A 26,375-nucleotide genomic window follows, 5' to 3' on the forward strand; every position below is an offset into this window, starting at 1 on the left:
TCGCCACTGCTATTTAACTTGTATATAGAAGAGGCTATGGAAGAAATTAAACAACACACCACGGGGATACGATTCAACGGAAAGAACATACACTGGATCAGATTTGCCGACGACATTGCCCTAGTTGCGGAAACTGAAAATGCGCTTCAGTCAAATATACAAAAGATGGATGAAATATTCCGAAAATACAACCTCAAAGTAAACATCAAGAAGACCAAAGTCATGGTAACGAGCAAAAAGCAGTCTCCTAAAGTAAATATTACGTTCAATTCTGAGAAGCTGGAACAAGTCAAGTCATTCACCTACCTAGGAAGTATTGTCGAAGAGAAAGGGAGAAGCGAGAAGGAGATAAGAACAAGAATAGCAATGGCAAAAAAGGCATTTACCGCAAATAGGCATGTGTACAACGGCAAGATACATATCAACATAAGGAAAAAATTGATAAAAACCTATATCTGGAGCACGGTTCTGTACGGTTGTGAAAGCTGGAACATTACAAATAAGGACCGCCAGCGCTTGGAGGCATTTGAAATGTGGTGTTGGCGCAGGATGCTGAAGATCAGCTGGACGGAAAAACGTACCAACAAAGAGGTTCTAGATAAGGCCAAAGAGAAGAGAAACCTAATGTCCGTTATAGAAAAACGTAGAGCTAAATGCATAGGCCACATACTCAGACACGAAGGACTCAACATTAGCATCCTGGAGGGAAAAATCGAGGCGAAGAGAGGCAGAGGAAGACCTAGAAAGCCATACATGGCGCAAGTTAAGGAATGGTGCTGTAGCCACACATACCAAGAAGTCAAGACGAAGGCCGAGAATAGGCACGATTGGAAAATGCTGCAACGACAGAGGGTGAGGCCCTCTTAATAATGATGATGCCCTTATATTTTACATTCATATTACAATAATAAGGCCTGATTCGTAACGGATTTGTCAAATTCAGAGTGCTTTTTCTTGTATAATTTCTAGCTTACTTTATATATACATTACACCATTCAAATTGCCAGATTCACAAAATTATTATGTTAGAATCATGTTTAAAAGCAATTCTCAACTAACTAGATAGATAAAATTAAAGTGATCGCTGAAAATAATTCGGCGACAAATTGCTGTCAAAAACTTGATTCCTGTTGACGAAACTTGCATTTAAATCATTTTCAACACTACCAGGCAACCAACATTATACCTTATCTCAAAGGCAATTTCTTTACGATTCCTATGAAACAATGATAATGTAGATGAGTCTCCAAATATCCACTTTACTAGGAATTCAGTCGATGCAGTGTCCGTTACTAAGCATTTAAAGCAAAGTAACCACTTTTCGATAAAAAAACTACAACAAAAACTGCTGAACGAAGCTGTTCGCAGATTTTATTTAATAATATGATCTTTCAACTTTATTCTGACAATAGCTGGATATCATCCACCACAGCTATGAAGCCAGCAGCCTGCTAAAGCCAACGCTCTTCAAATCGGGTAAAAAACTTAATTTAACGAAGTCTCATAGTATTCACCTATTAACCGGAATAGGATGGAGTGTCTAAGAAATTCATTCATTTAAATGACACCAACCATAAGCCACCAAAATATTTAAAAAAGATAGTCCTTGATAGGACTAAAACTAAGAATGTGTCGAAAAACACTGTCGGATGTACGATGGAGGGCATACAACAAAACTTACAACATGAGCGAGGAGAAATGGAGAATGATGAATTTACTAATAAATAATAAATTTTAAATACATTTTAAACACATTATAGAAAAACATACTTTGATTCGGCCGGCTCTGGTACCGTTAAAACAGTTTTGAATTTGACAAATCCGTTACGAGTCAGGCCTTAGTATCATTGCCCACTTATAATGCTTTATTTATTCTCTTGTTTGCATATATCACTTAATTAAATATTTATGTTTCTTTTTACACGTTTACTATTTGTTTATTTCTTAGTTTAGATTAGTTTAGTTTACTTTATTTAATTAAAATAGTCACTCCCTCAGGCCTTGGCAGAATAACAACGTTGCGATTCGCCTCGCCGGCGTCTTGCAACAACATGCTGAGTCAAAGCCTTTTCCCTACTGCACACATTGCTGGACACACAAGTGTAATTTTCTGTTTTGTGTGTATATAATTTTTCTTCGAATGTTTTTGTGTATTTGTTTTTACTATCTGTTTCTTTCTTTTTTAATTTCACCATTTTGTCCTGTGTATGTGTGCTGTACTGAATAAATGTCTTTTTCTTTCTTTCTTTCTTCTTCTTTGTTGTTGCGCGTTTTTTTTTTATGTTGCGCTGTGGCTAAGACCTATCGTTTGCCAAATCTAACGATTAATTTCGAATTGGTTGAATCGATTAGGGCCTATGTACAAGGAGGCGCTTGTCAATGTCATTTGAATCGAAATGACAGACTTTGCCACAGCACTAGTATAAAAATGAATGATAAATGACATAATAAGTAAATGCTGCGAGATAAATTAATATCGTAAAATACTCGCTAACGAAGATCCGCAAAAATGTAACATGTGTTAGATTATGTTTAAAGTAAGCGAAACATTGTTTTTAAGTACTTGATTTTTTTAAATATTATTACAGGATTTTATTTCAAACTTCATTAGGTTGCGCGAGTTTACGTTTTGTGGACGCTGTCATGTGTCAAAAAGAGGTTCTTGCAGCTCTGGGACAATACTTTACACATTGCAGGCAGCAGACAGGCAGATGCAATATTAAATAATAGATAATAAGAGAAACTGTACACATTATTTCTATGTATATAAGTATTTATAGAGGTATATTATATATATCGTTTTCTGAGTACCCACAACACAAGCCTTCTTTGAGCTTACCGTGGGACTCAGTCAATCTGTGTAAGAATGTCCTATAATATTTATTTATTTACTTTACTGCAAGCCAGCAACTTTGAGAGCTCTGATAAAGTCTTGTGGCCTCTTTACAGCCACGACATTGGTCTATAGCGGCAGCGGCAAGCAGCGGTCATAGATTGGAGCTAGACAGCGGTGGGACTTTCCATTCGCACCTATGGCTGCTCGTCTCTGCTCCGTCGCCATAGAACAATGTCGTGGTCAGGCCGTTAGATAGCAGCAGCGAACAAGACCGCCAAGACCGGTTAATTCTGTTCGACTAAAGTTTTTTCCTCTTTAGTAACTTACCAACTTTATAAGTATGTCTAGCATATGCATCCATCTCCTCCGGTGCTGAGCCATCAGACGAACTATCCCCCATAGTGGTGACCAGTCCGAAGTCCCCCACTTTGACGCGGCCGTCGGGCGCGAACAATATGTTACTAGGCTTGAGGTCACGATGGATGAGACCTGCTAGATGCACGTATTCCACAGCTGAGACTATTTGACTGAAGAGGGTTTTTACCTGGAAAGATATTACGTTACTAGTAAAATAATTTAAGAAAACATACTTTTATTATCGAACTTTTTGGTCGGGTTTTCCAATTCATTGGTATCTACGGACCAACTGTAACAGTTTTTTTGTACGGTCTAATATGGGTACACGAAAAATCAAAGGATACCTTATGGTATTTAAAACACACGAGGAGGAGTGTCTTTTCAAAAGGACTTATTCTATAAGTCAACACGGTTTATTTCTCTCTAGGAAGACATAGATAAAATAACCTCTGTTGACTTATAGAAATAAGTCCTTTTGAAAAGACACTCCTCACATCCTAAAGCACAAGTAACGGCACATTTTATAGCAACACGTGATTTTTTATCTCGGAAATCACAATTGGATTTGTTCATTCATCAATAATTGCCAATGACATGATGCATAGATACCTACATAATGTATATTACATAATGTTGGACTAACCTGCCACCACCTATTAGAACCTGTAGATCGATACCAACTTTTAAGAGTAAAATGAGAAAGAATTTCTTTAATTAAAAATTTCTAACACATAAGCAGACATCCTGTGCTAGTTTAGATTAATCATATATTCAGCTATTCATGTAAATATTTTTATTCTACGCTTACTTTATCCGCTCTAGACTCTCTCGTCCTGTTCTGCCTCAGCCAGTCGTGTAGACTGTCTCTTCTGCACAGCTGCATTTGTATGTAGAGGTACATTTTCGACGCCATTGGAGTTTCGCTCTCTCGGACCACCATGTCGAGAGACCAGTGACGCGTGTGGCCCTTCTGTTGATAGATAGTTTATGGTCAGTATTTAAATATTTTAAATGTAAATTTTACTGATACATGTCTATATATTTAATTAAGGATACCATATTAATGGCGTATGGTTATTAAATAAATAAAATAAAATAGTCTTTATTTACGATCTCCTCTTCCTGTGTTGCACACTTACAATAGGCTAGTTTCCTATAATTAAAATAAAATATTTTATGCAGTGTACGAAATAAAGCACCCCGTAATTAGAAGAAAAACATGGACAGTAGTTATGGTTAAACATAATTTCTATTTTATAAGTCAAGGAAAAAGATATAAAGTATAAGTAAAGTAAGTAAGTATAGTAAGTAAGTAAGTAAGTAAGTATAGTAGTAGTAAGTAAGTATAGTAGTAAGTAGTTGATCGTGACGTCACTCCTCAGTATTTCATAGTAATTCCATATTAGCAAATCGTTTTGACATTTCATAAAAAGAAGTTGATTTGATTATTAGGAAACTAGCCTATTAAACTGTGTTAAAGTATTCACCACCTTGGGTGGAAATCCCCTCAGGAGTGCCTCAAGGATCTCTACTCGGGCTATTATTATTCATTATTTTTATCGCTGATATTTCGCAATGCTTCAAACATTCAAAAATTCTCTTATTCGCCGATGACATGAAGGTCTTCCGGGTAGTTAATAACTCTCTGGACTCTACTACTAATAGGGTGGCGCCATCTGTCATAACCTTTGAGTGTGCCTCCTCATTGTGACTTTGGCTAGGTCGGCTGATCTCAGATATCTCAGTTTAACGTCACAAATACTCATTTATAACTCACCTTCTTCTTCTTCCCGGCACTACTCGTACTCTTCACATAGCTATCGCACTCTTTCACTCGCTCCAGCCTCTTGTCCAACGAGCTATCCTTCCTTGCCTCAGACGCTTTGCTGACTTCGTCTTCGTTGGCGAACACTATGAAGGAATCGTCGATGGACTTGGGAGGGGTGTGGGGAGGCTGGCCTGGTTGCTCGTCGAATACTATGCTGAAGGAATCGGTGCAGCTTAGTGACCTGAGGGAATGATATGGCAGTTAGAAAAGTGAAGAAAAATAGGACAAGTTTCGTCCTTATGCGACAGTACAGTGCGTTACCCTTTACTTTAGAATGTTAAAAATGAAAAACAAATGCTTATGTAAGACAGTAACGAAATTATTTGGTTACCCCAAGTCATCAAGTATCAACGCTAGCCCGGGAAGTGGGTTGACTATTTTTGCTTTTAAGGGTCGCAGAAAACCCTAACTTATTTGAAATAGGTACTGCGTTGGTCTATCTATTTGGCGGGGGGCTTCGCCACCCGAGCCTCCCTTGCGGCTGCTTCGCCCCAAGTCGTCAATTTTCGTTTTGTTATAAACTTTTGTAAGCGTATCAACGCTAGCCCGGGAAGTGGGCTGCCTATTTTCGCTTTTAAAGGTCACAAAAAGACCCGTACCGAACTTAGTTTAGATACTTCATTGATCTTTCTATTTTGAACAGCTGCTCGAGGGCCGCCATCTTGCCGAGTAAATTCGCTCGGGCGTAGCAAACGTGCGCGCATGAGCACGGACGTTTTCCTCGCAAGGTGTGCGGCCAGAGTGGACCCGGCCAATCACCCGTTGACCAAGAAATAGGTTCGAAAAGTCGAGGAGCTGTGTCACAAAAACAGATCACTGTGTAGAGCAAATAGCACTGATATCTAGTTATAAGATCTATTGTAAACACACAAAAGCAAGAAATATATGCATTATACCTGTTTCTCTTCTCGGAAAGCTATCTGTCAAAGACCGGTGACACCCCGCAGTCATCACGCAGCTCGTTCAGGTTAAGCTTGACGCTGTCTTCTCACTTGACCGGCATTAGCGATTCTACCGTAAATACACGTTTCTACTGGTGATAATAGCAAGTATTTATACCTGTTCCTCTTCTCAGAGAGCTGCCTGTCAAAGACCGGGGACACCCCGCAGTCGTCACATAACTTGTTAAGGTTGAGCTTGACGCTGTCTTCGCGTCTCTTGACTGGTGTGGGTGATTCTACCGTGTAATCCTCCGATAGTTCCACGGACACGTTGAGTTCACTAGAAAAAATAAATAGTAGGTTACATGTCTCAGATCACATGTCAGCCGAGGTCAACTAACATGCGATCTGAAACTTTCTTATTTACTGGGGTCAAAGAGGATCGAGTATTATAGAGAGTTACCGTCAAAGTAAAATGTGTAATCACAGTGGTCTATGCACTCTCGACACAAGCTTAAAACTTTTGACAATTTGGCCCATATTGTTAGCATATGTGTAAAAATGTCAAATATTAATATTAGCGCCATCTAACCGAGCGCTAAGTTGTAACGCCATCTAGGCCACCGTACCTTTTTCTCTATGCCTTTGAGTTAAGTATTTTTCTTAGACTTTATCCGTCTATACGGAGATAAATATGTCTTTGACTGGTGTGTATACTATTTTTTGTTCGACGGAGCCGTGAAGCGGTAACTTCGTTTAGTGCAGTGGCCTGAAATTTGACGCTTTTCGGGCGAAAAACAGCAAAAGAATAATAAATGTGAACAGGATATAAATGTAACTGTGTTTGCTAAGGATCGTTACATATAGCCTTGGACTTTAAAACTTTTAATTTATATCAAAGTTAATTATTTTATGACAATTTTGACAGAAACAGACGACGGGTTAACCAATTAACCATACAATAAAATCAGTTATTTATCTGTATTTAATTTGTATTGTATAGTCGTACCGTTTCCAGACAGCGTCCCGTTGCTCTTGCCAGTTGGGTGGCGGCTCCTCGACCCACGAGTTGAAATACCGGACGATATTCTCATGTTCAAGCTTTGCTAGCGCACGAACTTCGCGTAACACTCGCTCGCGCTTAGACTCCCTGTAACAAGTGTGAAATAAATTAAAATAGATATCATACATAAAAGAAAAAACCGGCCAAGAGCGTGTCGGGCCACGCTCAGTGTAGGGTTCCGTAGTTTTCCGTATTTTTCTCAAAAACTACTAAACCTATCAAGTTCAAAACAATTTTCCTAGAAAGTCTTTATAAAGTTCTACTTTTGTAATTTTTTTCAAATTTTTAAACATATAGGTAGTTCAAAAGTTAGAGGGGGGGGGGGGACGCACTTTTTTTTCCTTTAGGAGTGATTATTTCCGAAAATATTAATATTATCAAAAAATGATCTTAGTAAACCCTTATTCATTTTTAAATACCTATCCAACAATATATCACATGTTGGGGTTGGAATGAAAAAAAAATATCAGCCCCCACTTTACATGTAGGGGGGGTACCCTAATAAAACATTTTTTTCCATTTTTTATTTTTGCACTTTGTTGGCGTGATTGATATACATATTGGTACCAAATTTTAGCTTTCTGGTGCTAACGGTTACTGAGATTATCCGCGGACGGACGGACGGACGGACGGACAGACAGACATGGCGAAACTATAAGGGTTCCTAGTTGACTACGGAACCCTAAAAAACGACAAGACCCACTGGTGGCCGAGCTGGGAATCGAACCCCGGTCTTCAGCTTGCGCGGCTAACGTGGTCTAGTGGTAATGCTAGACCACCCGCTGCGCACGTATATAGTAGTGTGACTACTTGAAAAACCGCCTTCAAAAATAAGCGCGTTACAAAACACGGAGAAACTAAAAAGCCAAAAATAATAAACCTTTGAATTCAGATTTCTTATCGGATTGCAATAAGCTAAACATCCAAATTATAAACAAATCAATTATTTTTGTAGTCGGTACCAGACCTGTTTGCCCCACCCAACCATACGCAGGCTGGCCCCGCCTTCAAAAATAATTGATTTGTTTATAATTTGGATGTTTAGCTTATTGCAATCCGATAAGAAATCTGAATTCAAAGGTTTATATTTTTGGCTTTTTAGTTTCTCCGTGTTTTGTAACGCACTTATTTTTGAAGGCGGTTTTATTTTTTGTTAAAAAGTTTATTTATTTGTTGATTTTTAGTGGTTCCTAGTGATATTATACGTATCAGTCCGAATATATGTACAGTAGTGAAAGAATTATCCTTTAACTCCTAAACATTGAGGAGTTGACCTTCCATCATCAGCTCAGCCACATAAAATTACTACCGTCAGGCGTAAATACTGGTGTACCTTTGAAAAATACACTAAAAACATTACATGTGCCTATAACATTTGAAGAGTTCCCTCGATTTCTCCAAGATCCCATCATCAGACCCTGACTTGGTGCCAATGGGACCATCTCGGGGTACCCGTTCGATCAAAAAAAAAATTTTTAAAATCGGTCCACGATTCTCGAATTAACATACAAAAAAAAAAAACATTCAGTCGAATTGAGAACCTCCTCCTTTTTTGAAGTCGGTTAAAAAAAGAACAAATCAAAAAATATTTAATACAATAATTTGATTTGTTCCCTAGTTGTAAGTGTGAAATACTTTAGCAACGACATCGGGTATATGCTAAGTTCACACATTACCTCATTTCATTTTTGATGACAGGGCGGGATGTTGAAAAAAAGTTTGAGAACCTCTGTTCTAAAGCCGCGCCGCAGTCAGATGTGAAGTGAATGCACATGATAAGTCGAATCCTTTTATTTAAGTCTGTTTTACTATGTTTAGTTATATGTAACGTGGCTTTACTGACGATTCGCTGGATCTGGACGCACCTTTAGATATAAGGTATAGTGGGGGAAATCTCGACTGGGGGCAATGAGGAGGCACACTGACATTTTATCCCGCCAGGCGGCGCCTGTGCAAGTGTCTAGGCATGTCACTGTCATTCATATGTGAGAGAGAGAAAAAACATATCATCTTCTCGCTCTCACGTATTAATTCTTTATCTGTGCAATGCAAGTGCAATGGACTAATAGGTTGGCGCCATCTGTATATCGTCACTACTTTTAAAAAAACTTGTATCTTCGTCTGTCAATGAAAAGAAAATTGTAGTAAGTATGTATGGAATGCATATAGACTTACTGCATTTTAACTTTGAGGAACAGCGTGAGATACGAGATTTTTTAAAAGTAGTGACGATATATCGCTCATAACCTTTGAGTGTCCTCCCCATTGTAACTAATCAAAATTTTCCATTATTACACTATAATGTTGAGTTCTACATATCGTATCCACTGAACACGCCTACCATATATAACCGGTGGACACTCTATTGAATGATGCAAACATTGTAAAACATAGAAAAAATGGACCAGTTACATTTGCCCCCCAGTCGAGATTTGTCCCGATGTACCTTAATATAGTGCGCGGCAAACTTTTGGACCATTAGGTGTGGTGGTGGGGGCAAGTTCGCGCTTCGTACACATACGAGCAAAAATACTACCTAATAAAAAAATCGCTTCTGCGCAAGTAAGGCCACATGGTCTAAAAGTTTGCCGCGCACTGACCAATATTTAAAGGATAGGGCAGGAAAAACAAAACAGTAACGTACCGTCTGGGTAAGTGATCCTCTTGACTGCGTATGAACAGTGGTCGATATTGTTCCTAGCCTCGAAAACGACGCCAAAGCCGCCTTGTCCCAACAGCGGAGCGGCGTGAAGTCATTCTCGTAGCGACTATACTCCGTGCCGGTTTAAGGACGATAGTAAAACATAGTGCATCGCGCTCTATTACAGTTAAAGTGACAGAGATAGCACTAGTCCATACCTCCTGGTAGAGTGATCAACTTGACGGCGTATGAACAGTGGTCTATGTTGTTCCTCTCCTCAAAAACCACTCCAAAGCCGCCTTGTCCTAAACAGCGGAGCGGCGTAAAATCATTCTCGTAGCAACTATACTACATGCCAGATAGTAAAACATAATGCATCGGGCTCTATTACAGTTAAAGTGACAGAGATAGCACTAGTCCATACCTCCTGGGTAGAGTGATCCTCTTGACAGCGTACGAACAGTGGTCGATGTTGTTCCTCGCCTCAAAAACCACTCCAAAGCCGCCTTGTCCTAAACAGCGGAGCGGCGTGAAGTCATTCTCGTAGCGACCGCAGTATTCAGCGCCGGTTGACGGCGGCCGGTCGTAGTGCCGCTCGACTATTACCACCTCCTAAAATGGTTGAAATATATTAGAAATACTGGCTTTTACCAGCTTCCCTATCGTTAAATTGCGGAATGCTCCATATAAACTTCCACCCTTCATTTTAGGGATGTAGGGGTTAGAAAGAGACGAAAAGTAGCCTATGTCACTCTCCATCCCTTCAACTATATACACTTAAAAAAATACGTCAATACTTCGCTCCGTTTTGCCGTAAAAGATGAACAAACAAACAGACACACATCGTTATCTGTGGCGTCTCTAAATCGTAAGGTAGCGCGTTCTTACATACGGGGCTACAGGGCGCCATTTATCTTCTACCTACTATTGTTATGTGTCTTCGCTACGCTCCTGAACGCTTTGAGCCTTCGGCTCTGTGGAGAGGTCAGCCTTAACATTTGAACATTAGACTCCCGTAAACTTCTAATCTTTGGCCAACAGAAGCCTTTGCAATAACGTTTCACCTAATGCGGCTGTGTCCCTGATACAGCCCCCCATTATAATATTCAGCGTGTGGATTCCATACGGGCAAAAAATGTATCCAGTTATAGTATTTGACCATACGAATCGTATAGAATAATCGTTTTCTTAAAAACTGTTATTAATTAAGAGTAATTATTTTTTAATTCTGGCCAAGCAGCAATGTACGTCGTCCAACTTAATTTGACATGACATAAACGTCATGTCGTTATGACGTTTAGGTAGGTACGCTAATTGATGTGAACATAATACATTGCGTGCTGAATTATTATGTATGAACCCTTAGGTCCGATAGTTATAGTTATTAAGATATTCGCCCATATGGAATACACACGCTGTTTAGATATAGCTTCAACTTACTTGGTCTACGGGCATGGGCGTGTGAGGTCTGAACTTGGGCGCGAAGAACCTCGGCCAATCATGAGGTTCATCAGCAGCGCCGAGCTCACGGCGATCAGCAGCACCTGCGGCAAACAGAAAAACGTCGTCGTCGTCGTTTTAATATTACCACTGCTCCCATTCACACACTTTGGTCTGTCCAAACAAACTCTCACAGAGTGCTGTCTACTCATCTTTGACGTCCCCTATCTCCAATTACCCGTGACCATGATGCGTCTCGCTTAGTTTGGACCTAGATTAATCCTATATTAGGTGTAATTTAATATTGTTTTATTATAAAGCGGCGGCTCCTGCGTATTGAGCAGGACACATCTGTCAGATGCATCCAGACAGATGGGCCAAAATTCGACCAAATGGGCACCACCAATTACCCGAGGCCGAGGTAGGTCAAAAATGAGATGGCGGAAAGACCTGGACTCATTTTGAGGCGATTGGCGGAAGCATGCACAAAGCCGTGAAGAGTGTCGGAAAACAGGGGAGGCCTTTGCCCAGCAGTGGGACACATTATAGGCTATAAAAAAAGCGTATGGGTTACCTCCTTCCACCAGAACCAGACCAGAGCGAGGAGACATGGACGTGTATGTGATGGTGCTCGTTAGCGACGGGCGGCGGCTCGCTGTACTCTTCTGACACTTGCACCGCCTGGTCACAGGGCTCTACAGATAGCACAGGATATATACTAGTTTATTATAGTCACCTCCTTCCACCAGAACCAGAGCGAGGAGACATGGACGTGTATGTGATGGTGCTCGTTAGCGACGGGCGGCGACTCGCTGTACTCTTCTGACACTTGCACCGCCTGGTCACAGGGCTCTACAGATAGCACAGGATATATACTAGTTCATTATAGTTACCTCCTTCCACCAGAACCAGAGCGAGGAGACATGGACGTGTATGTGATGGTGCTCGTTAGCGACGGGCGGCGGCTCGCTGTACTCTTCTGACACTTGCACCGCCTGGTCACAGGGCTCTACAGATAGCACAGGATATATACTAGTTCATTAAAGCTACCTCCTTCCACCAGAACCAGAGCGAGGAAACATGGACGTGTATGTGATGGTGCTCGTTAGCGACGGGCGGCGGCTCGCTGTACTCTTCTGACACTTGCACCGCCTGGTCGCAGGTGTCTTGGAGGTAGAGGAAGAAACCGTGGTTCGCTGGAAGGAAAGATTTCGTAGATAAAAAAAAATATTCAGAAAAAATAACCTGGCTACGTTTATTAAGGTGCCCGCCAAACTGTAAACAGTTTGTTGGCGGAGAGATGCTCTCATATAACTAAGCTTATTTATTATTACAGGTTTATTACGTATAATAGTATGTTGTTTAGGTAGGTATCCGATCCGACAAACATTTCCGTTCAAAATCAATCCTGTAGTGCAGACAACAACATTTCCTTTGCCTTTCTTTTTATATGAAAACTTTGATAAACTTGTGTCTTTTATATTTAAATGATTACAAATTGTAGGCACTAGGTAATTCTTGCTCTCCGACCATAAAAAATATTTATTCTAGGTAGAATATACGTAGATATAACTTACAGAGAGAATCTAATTGCTAAAGAGGGACCAAGGCTTTTATGAGCCGTGGAAAAATACTGGGATAGGAGAGAAAACAGTACCTTAAGTTTCCAACACAATTGCCAGCAATTCATATACCATTGCCGCATTTGCTCCATAGTTAGTTGGTGCTTATTGAACAAATGCGGCAATGGTATGTGAATTGAATGGAATAGAAAACGTTTATTTGGTGAAAATAATACAAGTAAATAAACAATGGGCTTAATCAATATACATCTTAAACTAGAGTCACCAAAAAGAATGCCACTCAGCATAATATGCCAATGACTAATTGGTATTAGCCACAGCGCTGGTTTTCAATTGCTGGCAAGAGTGGCAAGACAATTTATAACAAAACCAACAGTTTTACCAAAGACTTATATAAATTCGTAAACACTATGTATATCCTCTACTTTTTACAACTAATCGGAGCTGTGTATAACCATGCGCGGTTCCAGGGGGGGGGGGGGGAGAACCTAGATAGGTTGCCCATACAAATAGATCTCGTGCCCCCCCCCGCCAAGGTCTATTTGTATGGGCACCCTAGGCTCCCCCCCCTGGGCCTTTACCACGTGACCCCCCTCCTGGGCACGAAGCTGGATCCGCGCTTGTGTATAACGTGACTAGCATTTGACTAGTGAGTTGGCCGTTGGGTCTGTCACTGTAAGGGCGATCTCACCGCCATTTAGTAAAGGCCTAGATTGCGTCAGTTTCCAAGGTATGGGTGATGCTGCTACGGAACTTATTACCTTTTATTTATATATCTCTCGCTTCCTAGCATAAAACTACTAATAAAAACAGTTTTACTTACAATTGACCGGAGCTGTGTATAACGTGACTAGTGAGTTGGCCGGTGGGTCTGTCACTGTAAGGGCGATGTCACCGCCATTTAGTAAAGGCCTAGACTGCTTCAGTTTCCAAGGTATGGGTGATGCTGCTACGGAACTTATTACCTTTTATTTATATCTCTCTCTCTCTCTCTCTCTTCCTAGCATAAAACTACTAATAAAAACAGTTTTACTTACAATTGACCGGAGCTGTGTATAACGTGACTAGTGAGTTGGCCGGTGGGTCTGTCACTGTAAGGGCGTGTCACCGCCATTTAGTAAAGGCCTAGACTGCTTCAGTTTCCAAGGTATGGGTGATGCTGCTACGGAACTTATTACCTTTTATTTATATCTCTCTCTCTTCCTAGCATAAAACTACTAATAAAAACAGTTTTACTTACAATTGACCGGAGCTGTGTATAACGTGACTAGTGAGTTGGCCGGTGGGTCTGTCACTGTAAGGGAGGTCCCACCGCCATTTAGTAAAGGCCTAGATTGCGTCAGTTTCCAAGGTATGGGTGATGCTGCTACGGAACTTATTACCTTTTATTTATATATCTCTCGCTTCCTAGCATAAAACTACTAATAAAAACAGTTTTACTTACAATTGACCGGAGCTGTGTATAACGTGACTAGTGAGTTGGCCGGTGGGTCTGTCACTGTAAGGGCGGTGTCACCGCCATTTAGTAAAGGCCTAGACTGCTTCAGTTTCCAAGGTATGGGTGATGCTGATATAGAACTATCTAGCTTTTGGGCGTAGAGGTGGCTCTCTTGGATGTAGAGCTGTGAACAAATGATATAAAGGTTGAACAAGGAACAGAGAGCTACTAATGCAGAATAAATTCAAGTCTAGAGAAAATAGTACATTTGTTTTTTTTATAATCACTATTTTGCACTGCCTACGGCTTTTCTGCTTTGCCTAATGGTTGGCTGGTAGAAAATGCCTTATGGCATTAAATTCGCCTATTGTACGATGTATTCCCTTTGTGCAATAAACATTAAATAAATAAATAAACTATGCGAATATTTTGATCCTGTTTTATTGGTATTTTGTTTGACATGAACTGAGGAACTAATTTTAAATCTTTTTCATATTTTACATTGCCCTATGGCATAAATTGTTAGGCAAAGATTTTCCTGGGGTCTTCATCAACTTCTGTTTTTTTTTATTTAAACACATGAAATTTGCACCTTTAGACACAAACAAGTTGATTGATTACCTGTGTTCGGTGTACACCAATATATAGCTGTGGTGGTAGGGCGTTATCATCCGTGAGGGCTCTGGTACATTCCCACAATACATCGATAGTTTTCAGTGTGCCCGCTTGGAGGCGCCACATGCCTGCCACTGGCGCTTCTAGCTGTAAATCAAACGTTTAGATTATTAATATTAATAATACTCTGTCAAAGACACACTTCTGATTTACTACCATTTTCGTGGATAAGGTATTTAAACATTAATCCTTTCATTGGCAAAGACGTAAACAGACCTCTTCAGACAGAAACCTTCGTGCGTTCAGACTAGGTGTACAATGGCGTAAGGCGCCTGATGTCCGTGGTGTTCAAAATATAGTGGATATAAACATAGTATGAAAATAAAAAGAACATAATATTTCTTATCCAATATGTAACAGACAAAGGCTTGGAATAGGAATTTCGATAGCTGCTGTTGTAATTTGACCTAATATTACGAGTGTAGTATTGACCATAACGGCTCAGCCACGACAATGGTCTAAGCGCGACAGCGGTGACCGGCAGCCATATGTGGGGATGAAAAGTCCCATCGCTGTGTCTCGCTCCAATGTATGGCCGCCGCCCACCGCTGTCGCGCTTAGACCAATGTCGTGGCTGAGCTCTAACCGCGACAGCCGTGAGCGGCGGCCATACGTTGGAACGAGACACAGCGATGGGACTTTTCATTCGCACGTATAGCTGCCGCTCACCGCTGTCGCGCTTAGGCCAATTAGTCGGGTAGCGATAGCTTTTGAGGTTTCGATAATATTCACGTTGCTTCTTTTTTGCATATAGTTTTTAGACTATTGATCAAATATAAAAATAATATTTTGGGTCGTCCTAGGTACCTGCTTAGCTCGAAATTTAGGTATTTCTATTTTTAAGCAGTGTTCAGTCAAAGAAATATTCGAGAAGAAATTATTTGTATCTATATAAAAACAACGTGGTTGCCGATGTACATATGCATTTTGGGTCATTTTCATCCATGGGTTTAATGATATTTTAAAAATGTCTAATATTGGCCCTAAAACACCTAACAAAATATTAGAGTTGGTAAGTGAAGTCTTATACCATTCAGGACATTATTATATATATATTTTCTTAAAGTGTGTCACATTTTATCCATTGCTTATATATAAAAAAATTTTTTTTTTAATAAAAACCCTGTCAAAGCCTGAAAAAAAATTTCATGTTAATAAGTTGACGTCTATATTATTATAAAACTAGTTTTTTAAAGGTGCGCGGGGCCCGAGGGCCCCGCGGTGTTCTTATTTGTTTTTGCTTTTGCTTTTTGTTTTTTGCTTTTGCTTTTGCTTTTTGTTTTTGAGTTATGCTTATGCTTTTTGTTTTTGAGCTATGCTTGTTTGCTTTTTTGCTTTAGCCTTTGCGTGCTTGGGAGCACTCTCTGCCCGCAGCTCGGCCTGCGGCCTCGCGTGCTTGGGAGCCTGTCAGACACGCTCCGGGCCTTCGGCCCTCCGCGTAGTTACTGTGGGGGTTGTAGGGAAGTTGGAGCTTAAACACGACCCAATAGTAAAAGTGTCTTGAGAAGCTCACGACGGGCCTACGGCCTGCGGCCTCCGGCCCGTCGTTTCGCTTCTCTAAGACACTTTTACTATTGGGTCGTGTTTAAGCTCCAACTTCCCGGTCCGCCAGCGAGCCGATCAGGGACGCTCCGGGCCTTCGGCCCTACGCGGAGCTCGGCCTTCGGCCTTCGCTGGGTTTCGAAGCTCCGCGTCGGGCCTTCGGCCCGCCGCTTCGCTTGTTAAGATACTTTTTGTTATTGATTTGCTTGGGAGCACAGTCTGTACGCAGCTCGGCCTGCGGCCTTCGCGTGCTTGGGAGCACTCTGCCCGCAGCTCGGCCTGCGGCCTTCGCGTGCTTGGGAGCCTCTCAGACACGCTCCGGGCCTTCGGCCCTCCGCGTAGTTACTGTGGGGGTTGTAGGGAAGTTGGAGCTTAAACACGACCCAATAGTAAAAGTGTCTTGAGAAGCTCACGACGGACCTGCGGCCTGCGGCCTCCGGCCCGTCGTTTCGCTTCTCTAAGACACTTTTACTATTGGGTCGTGTTTAAGCTCCAACTTCCCGGTACGCCGGCGAGCCGATCAGGGACGCTCCGGGCCTTCGGCCCTACGCGGAGCTCGGCCTTCGGCCTTCGCTGGGTATCGAAGCTCCGCGTCGGGCCTTCGGCCCGCCGCTTCGCTTGTTAAGATACTTTTTGTTATTGTTTTGCTTGGGAGCACAGTCTGTACGCAGCTCGGCCTGCGGCCTTCGCGTGCTTGGGAGCACTCTGCCCGCAGCACGGCCTGCGGCCTTCGCGTGCTTGGGAGCCTCTCGTAAACGCTCCGGGCCTTCGGCCCTCCGCGTAGTTACTGTGCGGGTTGTAGGGAAGTTGGAGCTTAAACACGACCCAATAGTAAAAGTGTCTTGAGAAGCTCACGACGGGCCTGCGGCCTGCGGCCTCCGGCCCGTCGTTTCGCTTCTCTAAGTCACTTTTACTATTGGGTCGTGTTTAAGCTCCAACTTCCCGGTCCGCCGGCGAGCCGATCAGGGACGCTCCGGGCCTTCGGCCCTACGCGGAGCTCGGCCTTCGGCCTTCGCTCGGTTTCGAAGCTCCGCGTCGGGCCTTCGGCCCGCCGCTTCGCTTGTTAAGATACTTTTTGTTATTGATTTGCTTGGGGGCACAGTCTGTACGCAGCTCGGCCTGCGGCCTTCGCGTGCTTGGGAGCACTCTGCCCGCAGCTCGGCCTGCGGCCTCGCGTGCTTGGGAGCCTGTCAGACACGCTCCGGGCCTTCGGCCCTCCGCGTAGTTACTGTGGGGGTTGTAGGGAAGTTGGAGCTTAAACACGACCCAATAGTAAAAGTGTCTTGAGAAGCTCACGACGGGCCTACGGCCTCCGACTCACGACGGGCCCGAGCCGATCAGGGACGCTCCGGGCCTTCGGCCCTACGCGGAGCTCGGCCTTCGGCCTTCGCTCGGTTTCGAAGCTCCGCGTCGGGCCTTCGGCCCGCCGCTTCGCTTGTTAAGACACTTGGGGTGAGCAGTTTGACCGCGTGGGTTCGCCCCGCGGGCCTTGCGGCCCGCCGGGCTCACGTGCCAGCCCCTCTCAGGGACGCTCCGGGCCTTCGGCCCTACGCGGAGCTCGGCCTTCGGCCTTCGCTGGGTTTCGAAGCTCCGCGTCGGGCCTTCGGCCCGCCGCGTCGCTTTTTAGACACTTTGATTATTGTTTTGTTTGGGAGCACTGTCTATCCGCAGCTCGGCCTGCGGCCTTCGCGTGCTTGGGAGCCTCTCCGTCACGCTCCGGGCCTTCGGCCCTCCGCGTAGTTACTGTGAGGGTTGTAGGGAAGTAGGAGGTTACACACGACCCAATAGTAAAAGTGTCTTGAGAAGCTCACGACGGGCCTGCGGCCTGCGGCCTCCGGCCCGTCGTTTCGCTTCTCTAAGACACTTTTACTATTGGGTCGTGTGTAACCTCCTACTTCCCGGACCGCCGGCGAGCCGATCAGGGACGCTCCGGGCCTTCGGCCCTACGCGGAGCTCGGCCTTCGGCCTTCGCTCGGCTCTGAAGCTCCGCCGTCGGGCCTTCGGCCCGCCGGCTACGCTTGTTTAGACACTTTTGTAAGGAAATTGTATGGGAGCACTCTCTGACCGCGGCGAGGCCTTCGGCCTCGCCTGAAATTACTTGGATTTGGCCCGGGTGGGAGCCCAAAGGTGAGCTCCGAGCCTGCGGCCCTCCGCGGGGTCGGCCTTCGGCCTCCCACCCTGAAGCTCGCCCTTCGGGCTCGCGAAATTACTTGAAAAATTGATTTTGCCATAACGGCGGCCATCTTGGATTTTCGAAAAAAATTTTTGACATTTCTAATCTGGGGGCCCATACCTCTCGGCATGCCAAATTTGAGCGCGCTCGGACCAACTTGAAAAAAAAAAAAAAAAAAAAAGTCGGCCATTTTGATTTTTTTTGGATGCAACTTTTTCTACTCGGGCTCCTGTATGACATTTGGTCGAGCACCCTATAGCTATCTCTTACCGTTTAGGAGTTGCCATACAAAAAAAAAGTGGCCAAATTTTCCGCATTTGTAGCATTTTTCAAAATTTTTTTTTATCAATCGAATCTAGACCCTAGAGAGATTCTAAGACCAAAATTTCAGGTCGCTAGGATGAATTTGAAATTTGGTCAAAAAAAAAAGTCGGCCATTTTGAAAAAAAAATGGCGGCCTCCAAAACTGCCCAGGGTCCTCTATGACATTTGGTCGAGCACCCCCCCCCTAAGTCTTACCGTTTTGCCAGGCTGTCCAACATTTTTTGACCCAGGAGTCGGAGACGAAAATCCATATTTTTCCGGACCACGCGTCGACCGTCTCTATACAACCCCACATCGACCCTCCCCCTACCCCCCACCGTTTCCAAATAAAACATATCTATTAGAAATGAGTCGGGTTGCAGCTATATATAATATTAACTAGTTTTTTAAAGGTGCGCGGGGCCCGAGGGCCCCGCGGTGTTCTTATTTGTTTTTGCTTTTGCTTTTTGTTTTTTGCTTTTGCTTTTGCTTTTTGTTTTTGAGTTATGCTTATGCTTTTTGTTTTTGAGCTATGCTTGTTTGCTTTTTTGCTTTAGCCTTTGCGTGCTTGGGAGCACTCTCTGCCCGCAGCTCGGCCTGCGGCCTCGCGTGCTTGGGAGCCTGTCAGACACGCTCCGGGCCTTCGGCCCTCCGCGTAGTTACTGTGGGGGTTGTAGGGAAGTTGGAGCTTAAACACGACCCAATAGTAAAAGTGTCTTGAGAAGCTCACGACGGGCCTACGGCCTGCGGCCTCCGGCCCGTCGTTTCGCTTCTCTAAGACACTTTTACTATTGGGTCGTGTTTAAGCTCCAACTTCCCGGTCCGCCGGCGAGCCGATCAGGGACGCTCCGGGCCTTCGGCCCTACGCGGAGCTCGGCCTTCGGCCTTCGCTCGGTTTCGAAGCTCCGCGTCGGGCCTTCGGCCCGCCGCTTCGCTTGTTAAGCTACTTTTTGTTATTGATTTGCTTGGGAGCACAGTCTGTACGCAGCTCGGCCTGCGGCCTTCGCGTGCTTGGGAGCACTCTGCCCGCAGCTCGGCCTGCGGCCTTCGCGTGCTTGGGAGCCTCTCAGACACGCTCCGGGCCTTCGGCCCTCCGCGTAGTTACTGTGGTGGTTGTAGGGAAGTTGGAGCTTAAACACGACCCAATAGTAAAAGTGTCTTGAGAAGCTCACGACGGGCCTGCGGCCTGCGGCCTCCGGCCCGTCGTTTCGCTTCTCTAAGACACTTTTACTATTGGGTCGTGTTTAAGCTCCAACTTCCCGGTCCGCCGGCGAGCCGATCAGGGACGCTCCGGGCCTTCGGCCCTACGCGGAGCTCGGCCTTCGGCCTTCGCTCGGTTTCGAAGCTCCGCGTCGGGCCTTCGGCCCGCCGCTTCGCTTATTTAAATACTTTTAATTATTGTTTTGCTTGGGAGCACAGACTGCACGCAGCTCGGCCTGCGGCCTTCGCGTGCTTGGGAGCACTCTGCCCGCAGCTCGGCCTGCGGCCTTCGCGTGCTTGGGAGCCTCTCAGACACGCTCCGGGCCTTCGGCCCTCCGCGTAGTTACTGTGGGGATTGTAGGGAAGTTGGAGCTTAAACACGACCCAATAGTAAAAGTGTCTTGAGAAGCTCACGACGGGCCTACGGCCTGCGGCCTCCGGCCCGTCGTTTCGCTTCTCTAAGACACTTTTACTATTGGGTCGTGTTTAAGCTCCAACTTCCCGGTCCGCCGGCGAGCCGATCAGGGACGCTCCGGGCCTTCGGCCCTACGCGGAGCTCGGCCTTCGGCCTTCGCTCGGTTTCGAAGCTCCGCGTCGGGCCTTCGGCCCGCCGCTTCGCTTATTTAAATACTTTTAATTATTGTTTTGCTTGGGAGCACAGTCTGCACGCAGCTCGGCCTGCGGCCTTCGCGTGCTTGGGAGCCTCTCAGACACGCTCCGGGCCTTCGGCCCTCCGCGTAGTTACTGTGGGGATTGTAGGGAAGTTGGAGCTTAAACACGACCCAATAGTAAAAGTGTCTTGAGAAGCTCACGACGGGCCTACGGCCTGCGGCCTCCGGCCCGTCGTTTCGCTTCTCTAAGGCACTTTTACTATTGGGTCGTGTTTAAGCTCCAACTTCCCGGTCCGCCGGCGAGCCGATCAGGGACGCTCCGGGCCTTCGGCCCTACGCGGAGCTCGGCCTTCGGCCTTCGCTCGGTTCCGAAGCTCCGCGTCGGGCCTTCGGCCCGCCGCTACGCTTATTAAGGCACTTGGGGTGAGCAGTTTGACCGCGTGGGTTCGCCCCGCGGGCCTTGCGGCCCGCCGGGCTCACGTGCCGGCCCCTCTCAGGGACGCTCCGGGCCTTCGGCCCTACGCGGAGCTCGGCCTTCGGCCTTCGCAGGGTTTCGAAGCTCCGCGTCGGGCCTTCGGCCCGCCGCTTCGCTTATTTATATACTTTTTGTTTTTGTTTTGCTTGGGAGCACTCTCTACCCGCAGCTCGGCCTGCGGCCTTCGCGTGCTTGGGGCCTCTCGTACACGCTCCGGCCTTCGGCCCTCCGCGTAGTTACTGTGGGGGTTGTAGGGAAGTTGGAGGTTACACACGACCCAATAGTAAAAGTGTCTTGAGAAGCTCACGACGGGCCTGCGGCCTGCGGCCTCCGGCCCGTCGTTTCGCTTCTCTAAGACACTTTTACTATTGGGTCGTGTGTAACCTCCAACTTCCCGGACCGCCGGCGAGCCGATCAGGGACGCTCCGGGCCTTCGGCCCTACGCGGAGCTCGGCCTTCGGCCTTCGCTCGGCTCCGAAGCTCCGCCGTCGGGCCTTCGGCCCGCCGGCTACGCTTGTTTAGACACTTTTGTAAGGAAATTGTATGGGAGCACTTTCTGCCCGCGGCGAGGCCTTCGGCCTCGCCTGAAATTACTTGGATTTGGCCCGGGTGGGAGCCCAAAGGTGAGCTCCGGGCCTGCGGCCCTCCGCGGGGTCGGCCTTCGGCCTCCCACCCTGAAGCTCGCCCTTCGGGCTCGCGAAAATTACTTGAAAAATTGATTTTTCCATAACGGCGGCCATCTTGGATTTTCGAAAAAAATTTTTTGACATTTGTAATCTGGGGGCCCATACCTCTCCACATGCCAAATTTCAGCGCGCTCGGACCAACTTGAAAAAAAAAAAAAAAAAAAAAAAAAGTCGGCCATTTTGAATTTTTTTTGATGCAACTTTTTTCTACTCGGGCTCCTGTATGACATTTGGTCGAGCACCCTATAGCTATCTCTTACCGTTTAAGAGTTGCCATACAAAAAAAAAGTGGCCAAATTTTTCGCATTTGTAGCATTTTTCAAAAAATTTTTTTATTTTTCAAATCAGGGCTCCCCAGAGATTCTTTGACCAAAATTTCAAATCTCTAGGATGAATTTGAAATTTGGTCAAAAAAAAAAGTCGGCCATTTTGAAAAAAAAATGGCGGCCTCCAAAACTGCCCAGGGTCCTCTATGACATTTGGTCGAGCACCCCCCCACTATCTCCCCCCGTTTAGCCGGGCCGTCCAACATTTTTTGACCCAGGAGTCGGAGACCAGATCCCGTATTTTTCCCATACGTCTCCCGACTCCCTCTATACAACGACACATCGACCGTGAAAATCGGTTCAGCCGTTTTCCAGAAATAGGGAGAGGTTAGAAATGAGTGGTTTTGCAGCTATATATAATATTAATTAATTAATTAATGATATCAAGTCATCATTTTTAATTTGGGTCACTTTCATCCATGGGTTTTCAATATTTGGCAGAATAAAACGCAACGCAATAGAGTAGTATTTTAAATTTTTGCGCTGTGTGGCGCGCAACCGATAGCCAATCAGGTTGGCGCATGCCGCTGGCGCGACGCCGCGCTGTGACACGAGGCGGTACCTACTTCTCGTGCGCAGTCATACATAATTTAAGATTGCCAGAGGGTCGGGCTTTGGCGGGATTCTCCCGATTTTTAGGGTTCCGTAGTCAACTAGGAACCCTTATAGTTTCGCCATGTCTGTCTGTCCGTCCGTCCGTCCGTCCGTCCGTCCGTCCGTCCGTCCGTCCGTCCGTCCGTCCGCGGATAATCTCAGTAACCGTCAGCACTAGAAAGCTGAAATTTGGTACCAATATGTATATCAATCACGCCAACAAAGTGCAAAAATAAAAAATGGAAAAAAATGTTTTATTAGGGTACCCCCCCTACATGTAAAGTGGGGGCAGATTTTTTTTTCATTCCAACCCCAATGTGTGATATATTATTGGATAGGTAGTTAAAAATGAATAAGGGTTTACTAAGATCGTTTTTTGATAATATTAATATTTTCGGAAATAATCGCTCCCAAAGGAAAAAAAAGTGCGTCCCCCCCCCTCTAACTTTTGAACCATATGTTTAAAAAATATGAAAAAAATCACATAAGTAGAACTTTATAAAGACTTTCTAGGAAAATTATTTTGAACTTGATAGATTCAGTAGTTTTTGAGAAAAATACGGAAAACTACGGAACCCTACACTGAGCGTGGCCCGACACGCTCTTGGCCGGTTTTTTTGTAAGTCTTCCCAATTAAAACTTATACATAGTAGGTAACCTTAAGAACTTTATTACATTAGTAACGAAAACAGACCAATTATAAATGTCGAAAACACGTAAAGGTCTACTATCTAAAATAAACGAAGTAAACTAGCTAAACTATCGTAAATTTTTATTATGGTGCATTAGGGTAATTCCGAATGACAAAAATGCTCTGGTAATTCCGAAGAGGGAATCTTGATATGATGGAAATAATGGTGATTTTTATGTGACTTTCGTAATTAGACGACTTTCGGAATTACCCTAATGCACTATTATTTTACATTTCCCTACGAAATCCTCGAAACTCCAGAACCTTTTGTCCCGATATTGAAGTACCTAATTCGATCCGGCGCTCCTATTCATACACCGTGATTATATTATTGTAACTATTGATTTCAGTTTTTAGTTCCACAATACAGGGTGTAATTTTTATGACGGGAAATATTTATGGATGCAAATGGATACAAAACCCAAAAACAATAAATTGTAACTTGAATATTATTTCCTATATTTTCCTTAATTTTCATTTATAATGGACACGAAGCGCACGGCGGCATAATATTTCTGTACACCTTATAAAACAAAGTCCCCCGCCGCGTGTGTCTCTGTGCGCGCGCGTGTGTGCAAACACAGGTGGTGAGACTGCGGGAGCCATTATTGTAATTATTCTCATTATATGGCATTAGTATCCTTTTTACAGATTTTCGACATTACCTCAATTGGTTTCGAATTTAACCCTACCTTAGAAAAATGGTAATCAAAATACGTATGTATTTTTTTTACTTACATTTATCTATCCATACTAATATTATAAATGCGAAAGTATGTCTGTTTGTTTCTCCGTCTTTCACGGAAAAACGGAGCGACGAATTGACGTGATTTTTTAAAGTGGAGATAGTTGAAAGGATGGAGAGTGACATAGGCTACTTTTTGTCTCTTTCTAACGCGAGCGACGCCGCGTGCAAAAGCTAGTGTAATATAAAGCTGCAACACGACTGACATTTTTCAAAAAACAGCCAGAAGGAGGTTCCGCCGGTGGCAGTGTTTGGTGTGGCCGTATAGAGGTTTGTCCTGCAACCCAGTAAAAATCCGACCGTCGGTCTACCTGTTCCAGGTAAAAAAATGTTGGACGGCCTGACCAAACGGCGGGAAATAGCCAAGGGGTGTTCGACCAAATGTCATAGAGGACCCTGGGTTGTTTTTGACGCTGCCATTTTTTTTTCAAAATGACCGTCTTTTTTAGACGATTTTTCAAGTTTGTCGTAGAGCACTCTAATTTTGGTCGTAGAATCTCCAAGCAGCCTTGATTAGAATGAAATAAAAAAAAATTGAAAAATGCGACAAATGTGAGAAAACTGGCTACTTTTGTTTTGTATGGCAACTTTTAAATCGTAAGAGATAGCCGGGGGTGCTCGACCAAATGTGTGATCTCGGAGTAGAAAAAAGTTGTATTAAAAAAAATTCAAAATGGCCGACTTTTTTTTAAATTTCAAAATGGTCCTAGCGCGCTGAGATTTGGCACACGAGTGGACGGCCGACGGATTAGTATTCAAAAAGAAATTATTGAAAAATTTCAAATGGCGGCCTTTGTGGGCAAATTGTAATTTGTATGGAAGATTTTTTTTAATAACCATATCTCCGTAACGGTAGGAAAAAGGTCAAAAAAGCTTGAACTACACAATTTCAAAATGACCGACTTTGATTTTGGGAAATTTGACTTTGTCCCCTCTCGCCGCCGTTTTTGACTTTTCCAAAAAAAAAATTCTCATTCCTATTTTTGGCCCCCGTTTTTACCACGTGCCAAATTTTACCGCGCTCGGGCCGAAGATAAAAAAAAATAATTCAAAGTCGGCCATTTTGAAATTTTGTAAATGCCATTCGATGGACCTAAGATAACTGTACAACATTAGTTCAAGCACTTTAACCTTTTTCCTACCGTTACGGAGCTATGGCGATTAAAAAAAACCTCCATACAAATTTCAATTGGCGTTCAAAGGCAGCCATTTTTTTAATTTTCTTTTTGTATACTAATCTTGGGGCGGCTATCCACCCGTGTTGCGACGTACAGACTTGCAATTTTGAGTTTTAAGTATGTTATTATAGCTTACTAGACGACGAAAATTTCTGCGTTCCGGTCTTATCCAGAGGTTCTCAAATAGGGGCCTGAAAATGCGGCGAAATGGTTCCAGTAAAGGATGGTACGGCAGTGTTGGCTTCGTGCTCGACTTGGCGGGGGTACTGCCATGCCCCCAGATTAAATTATAAGATAGTTAAGTTTAATGAAAAGGTTTATCTATTTGTATTCTTTTGCAGCAGCGTCTCAGCGAATCACAATGAGTTGTCTTGCCTTCGGCCGACCAATCGTATTAGTCTCTCGTATCTAAGTAATATTTAACGAGAGCTGTGATAGGCCTGTTTAAAATTATGGATATATATATAAATCATAGTTCAAAACGATGGTTTTTGCCATACCTTTAACAGGCTTTAACACGGGCGTGTTTATTTTTGATAGGGGATGATTTTATTATTTCATAGTATAATTCCTCAATAAGGAAATGATGTATCTATTATTTTCGAGATACCTACAGTATCAACCATTTCAAAAGCTTTAACTGTTGTTTTGTGAAAACTTTTTATATAGTACTTTGGAGACTAGTTTCGAAGTCGTGACAGTTTTCAGACGTCCGTGACTGGCATCGCCTCGGCCATTTTGTACAACCGTGTTAAGAGCAAACGTCACCCAGCGTAAAAATCAACAAAACAAATCATGCAGTGATATCATAAACCGCTGGCTACGCTAACAGGACTCAGGGTTCAGCATGAGCTAAAGCTTAGGTACTACTTTCCCAAGCGCTTATCATGATGAGTCGTACCAAAACAGCGTGTCTTTATATAATCTCTATATTGTACCAAACCTGAGTTCTACTAGGTACAGCCGAGCCAGTGTCAGCTCAGTGTCAGCTCTATCTTGGATACTGCTCACCCACGAACTCACCGTGACGATTTCTTTAATTACGATGATAATTTGTTTGTTATTTTTCGAAATACATTAACTTTAATGACAATTGGCGTTCATTAATT

General features: G+C 44.0%; 1 protein-coding gene across 1 annotated transcript in view; it reads right to left on the bottom strand.

Moving 5' to 3' along the window:
• Window positions 1-26,375, bottom strand: part of LOC125225607 (eukaryotic translation initiation factor 2-alpha kinase-like) — a 40,823-nt gene that overhangs the window by 2,112 nt on the left and 12,336 nt on the right. Inside the window, 11 exon segments of the mRNA XM_048129395.1 lie at window positions 3,164-3,380; window positions 4,002-4,163; window positions 4,971-5,202; window positions 6,081-6,242; window positions 6,912-7,052; window positions 10,031-10,218; window positions 11,047-11,105; window positions 11,108-11,150; window positions 12,097-12,242; window positions 14,074-14,251; window positions 14,689-14,829. Of these exon segments, the coding sequence (XP_047985352.1) occupies window positions 3,164-3,380; window positions 4,002-4,163; window positions 4,971-5,202; window positions 6,081-6,242; window positions 6,912-7,052; window positions 10,031-10,218; window positions 11,047-11,105; window positions 11,108-11,150; window positions 12,097-12,242; window positions 14,074-14,251; window positions 14,689-14,829 (1,669 nt within the window).

This window comes from Leguminivora glycinivorella, chromosome 1, assembly GCF_023078275.1.
Source record: "Leguminivora glycinivorella isolate SPB_JAAS2020 chromosome 1, LegGlyc_1.1, whole genome shotgun sequence".
NCBI lineage: Eukaryota > Metazoa > Arthropoda > Insecta > Lepidoptera > Tortricidae > Leguminivora > Leguminivora glycinivorella.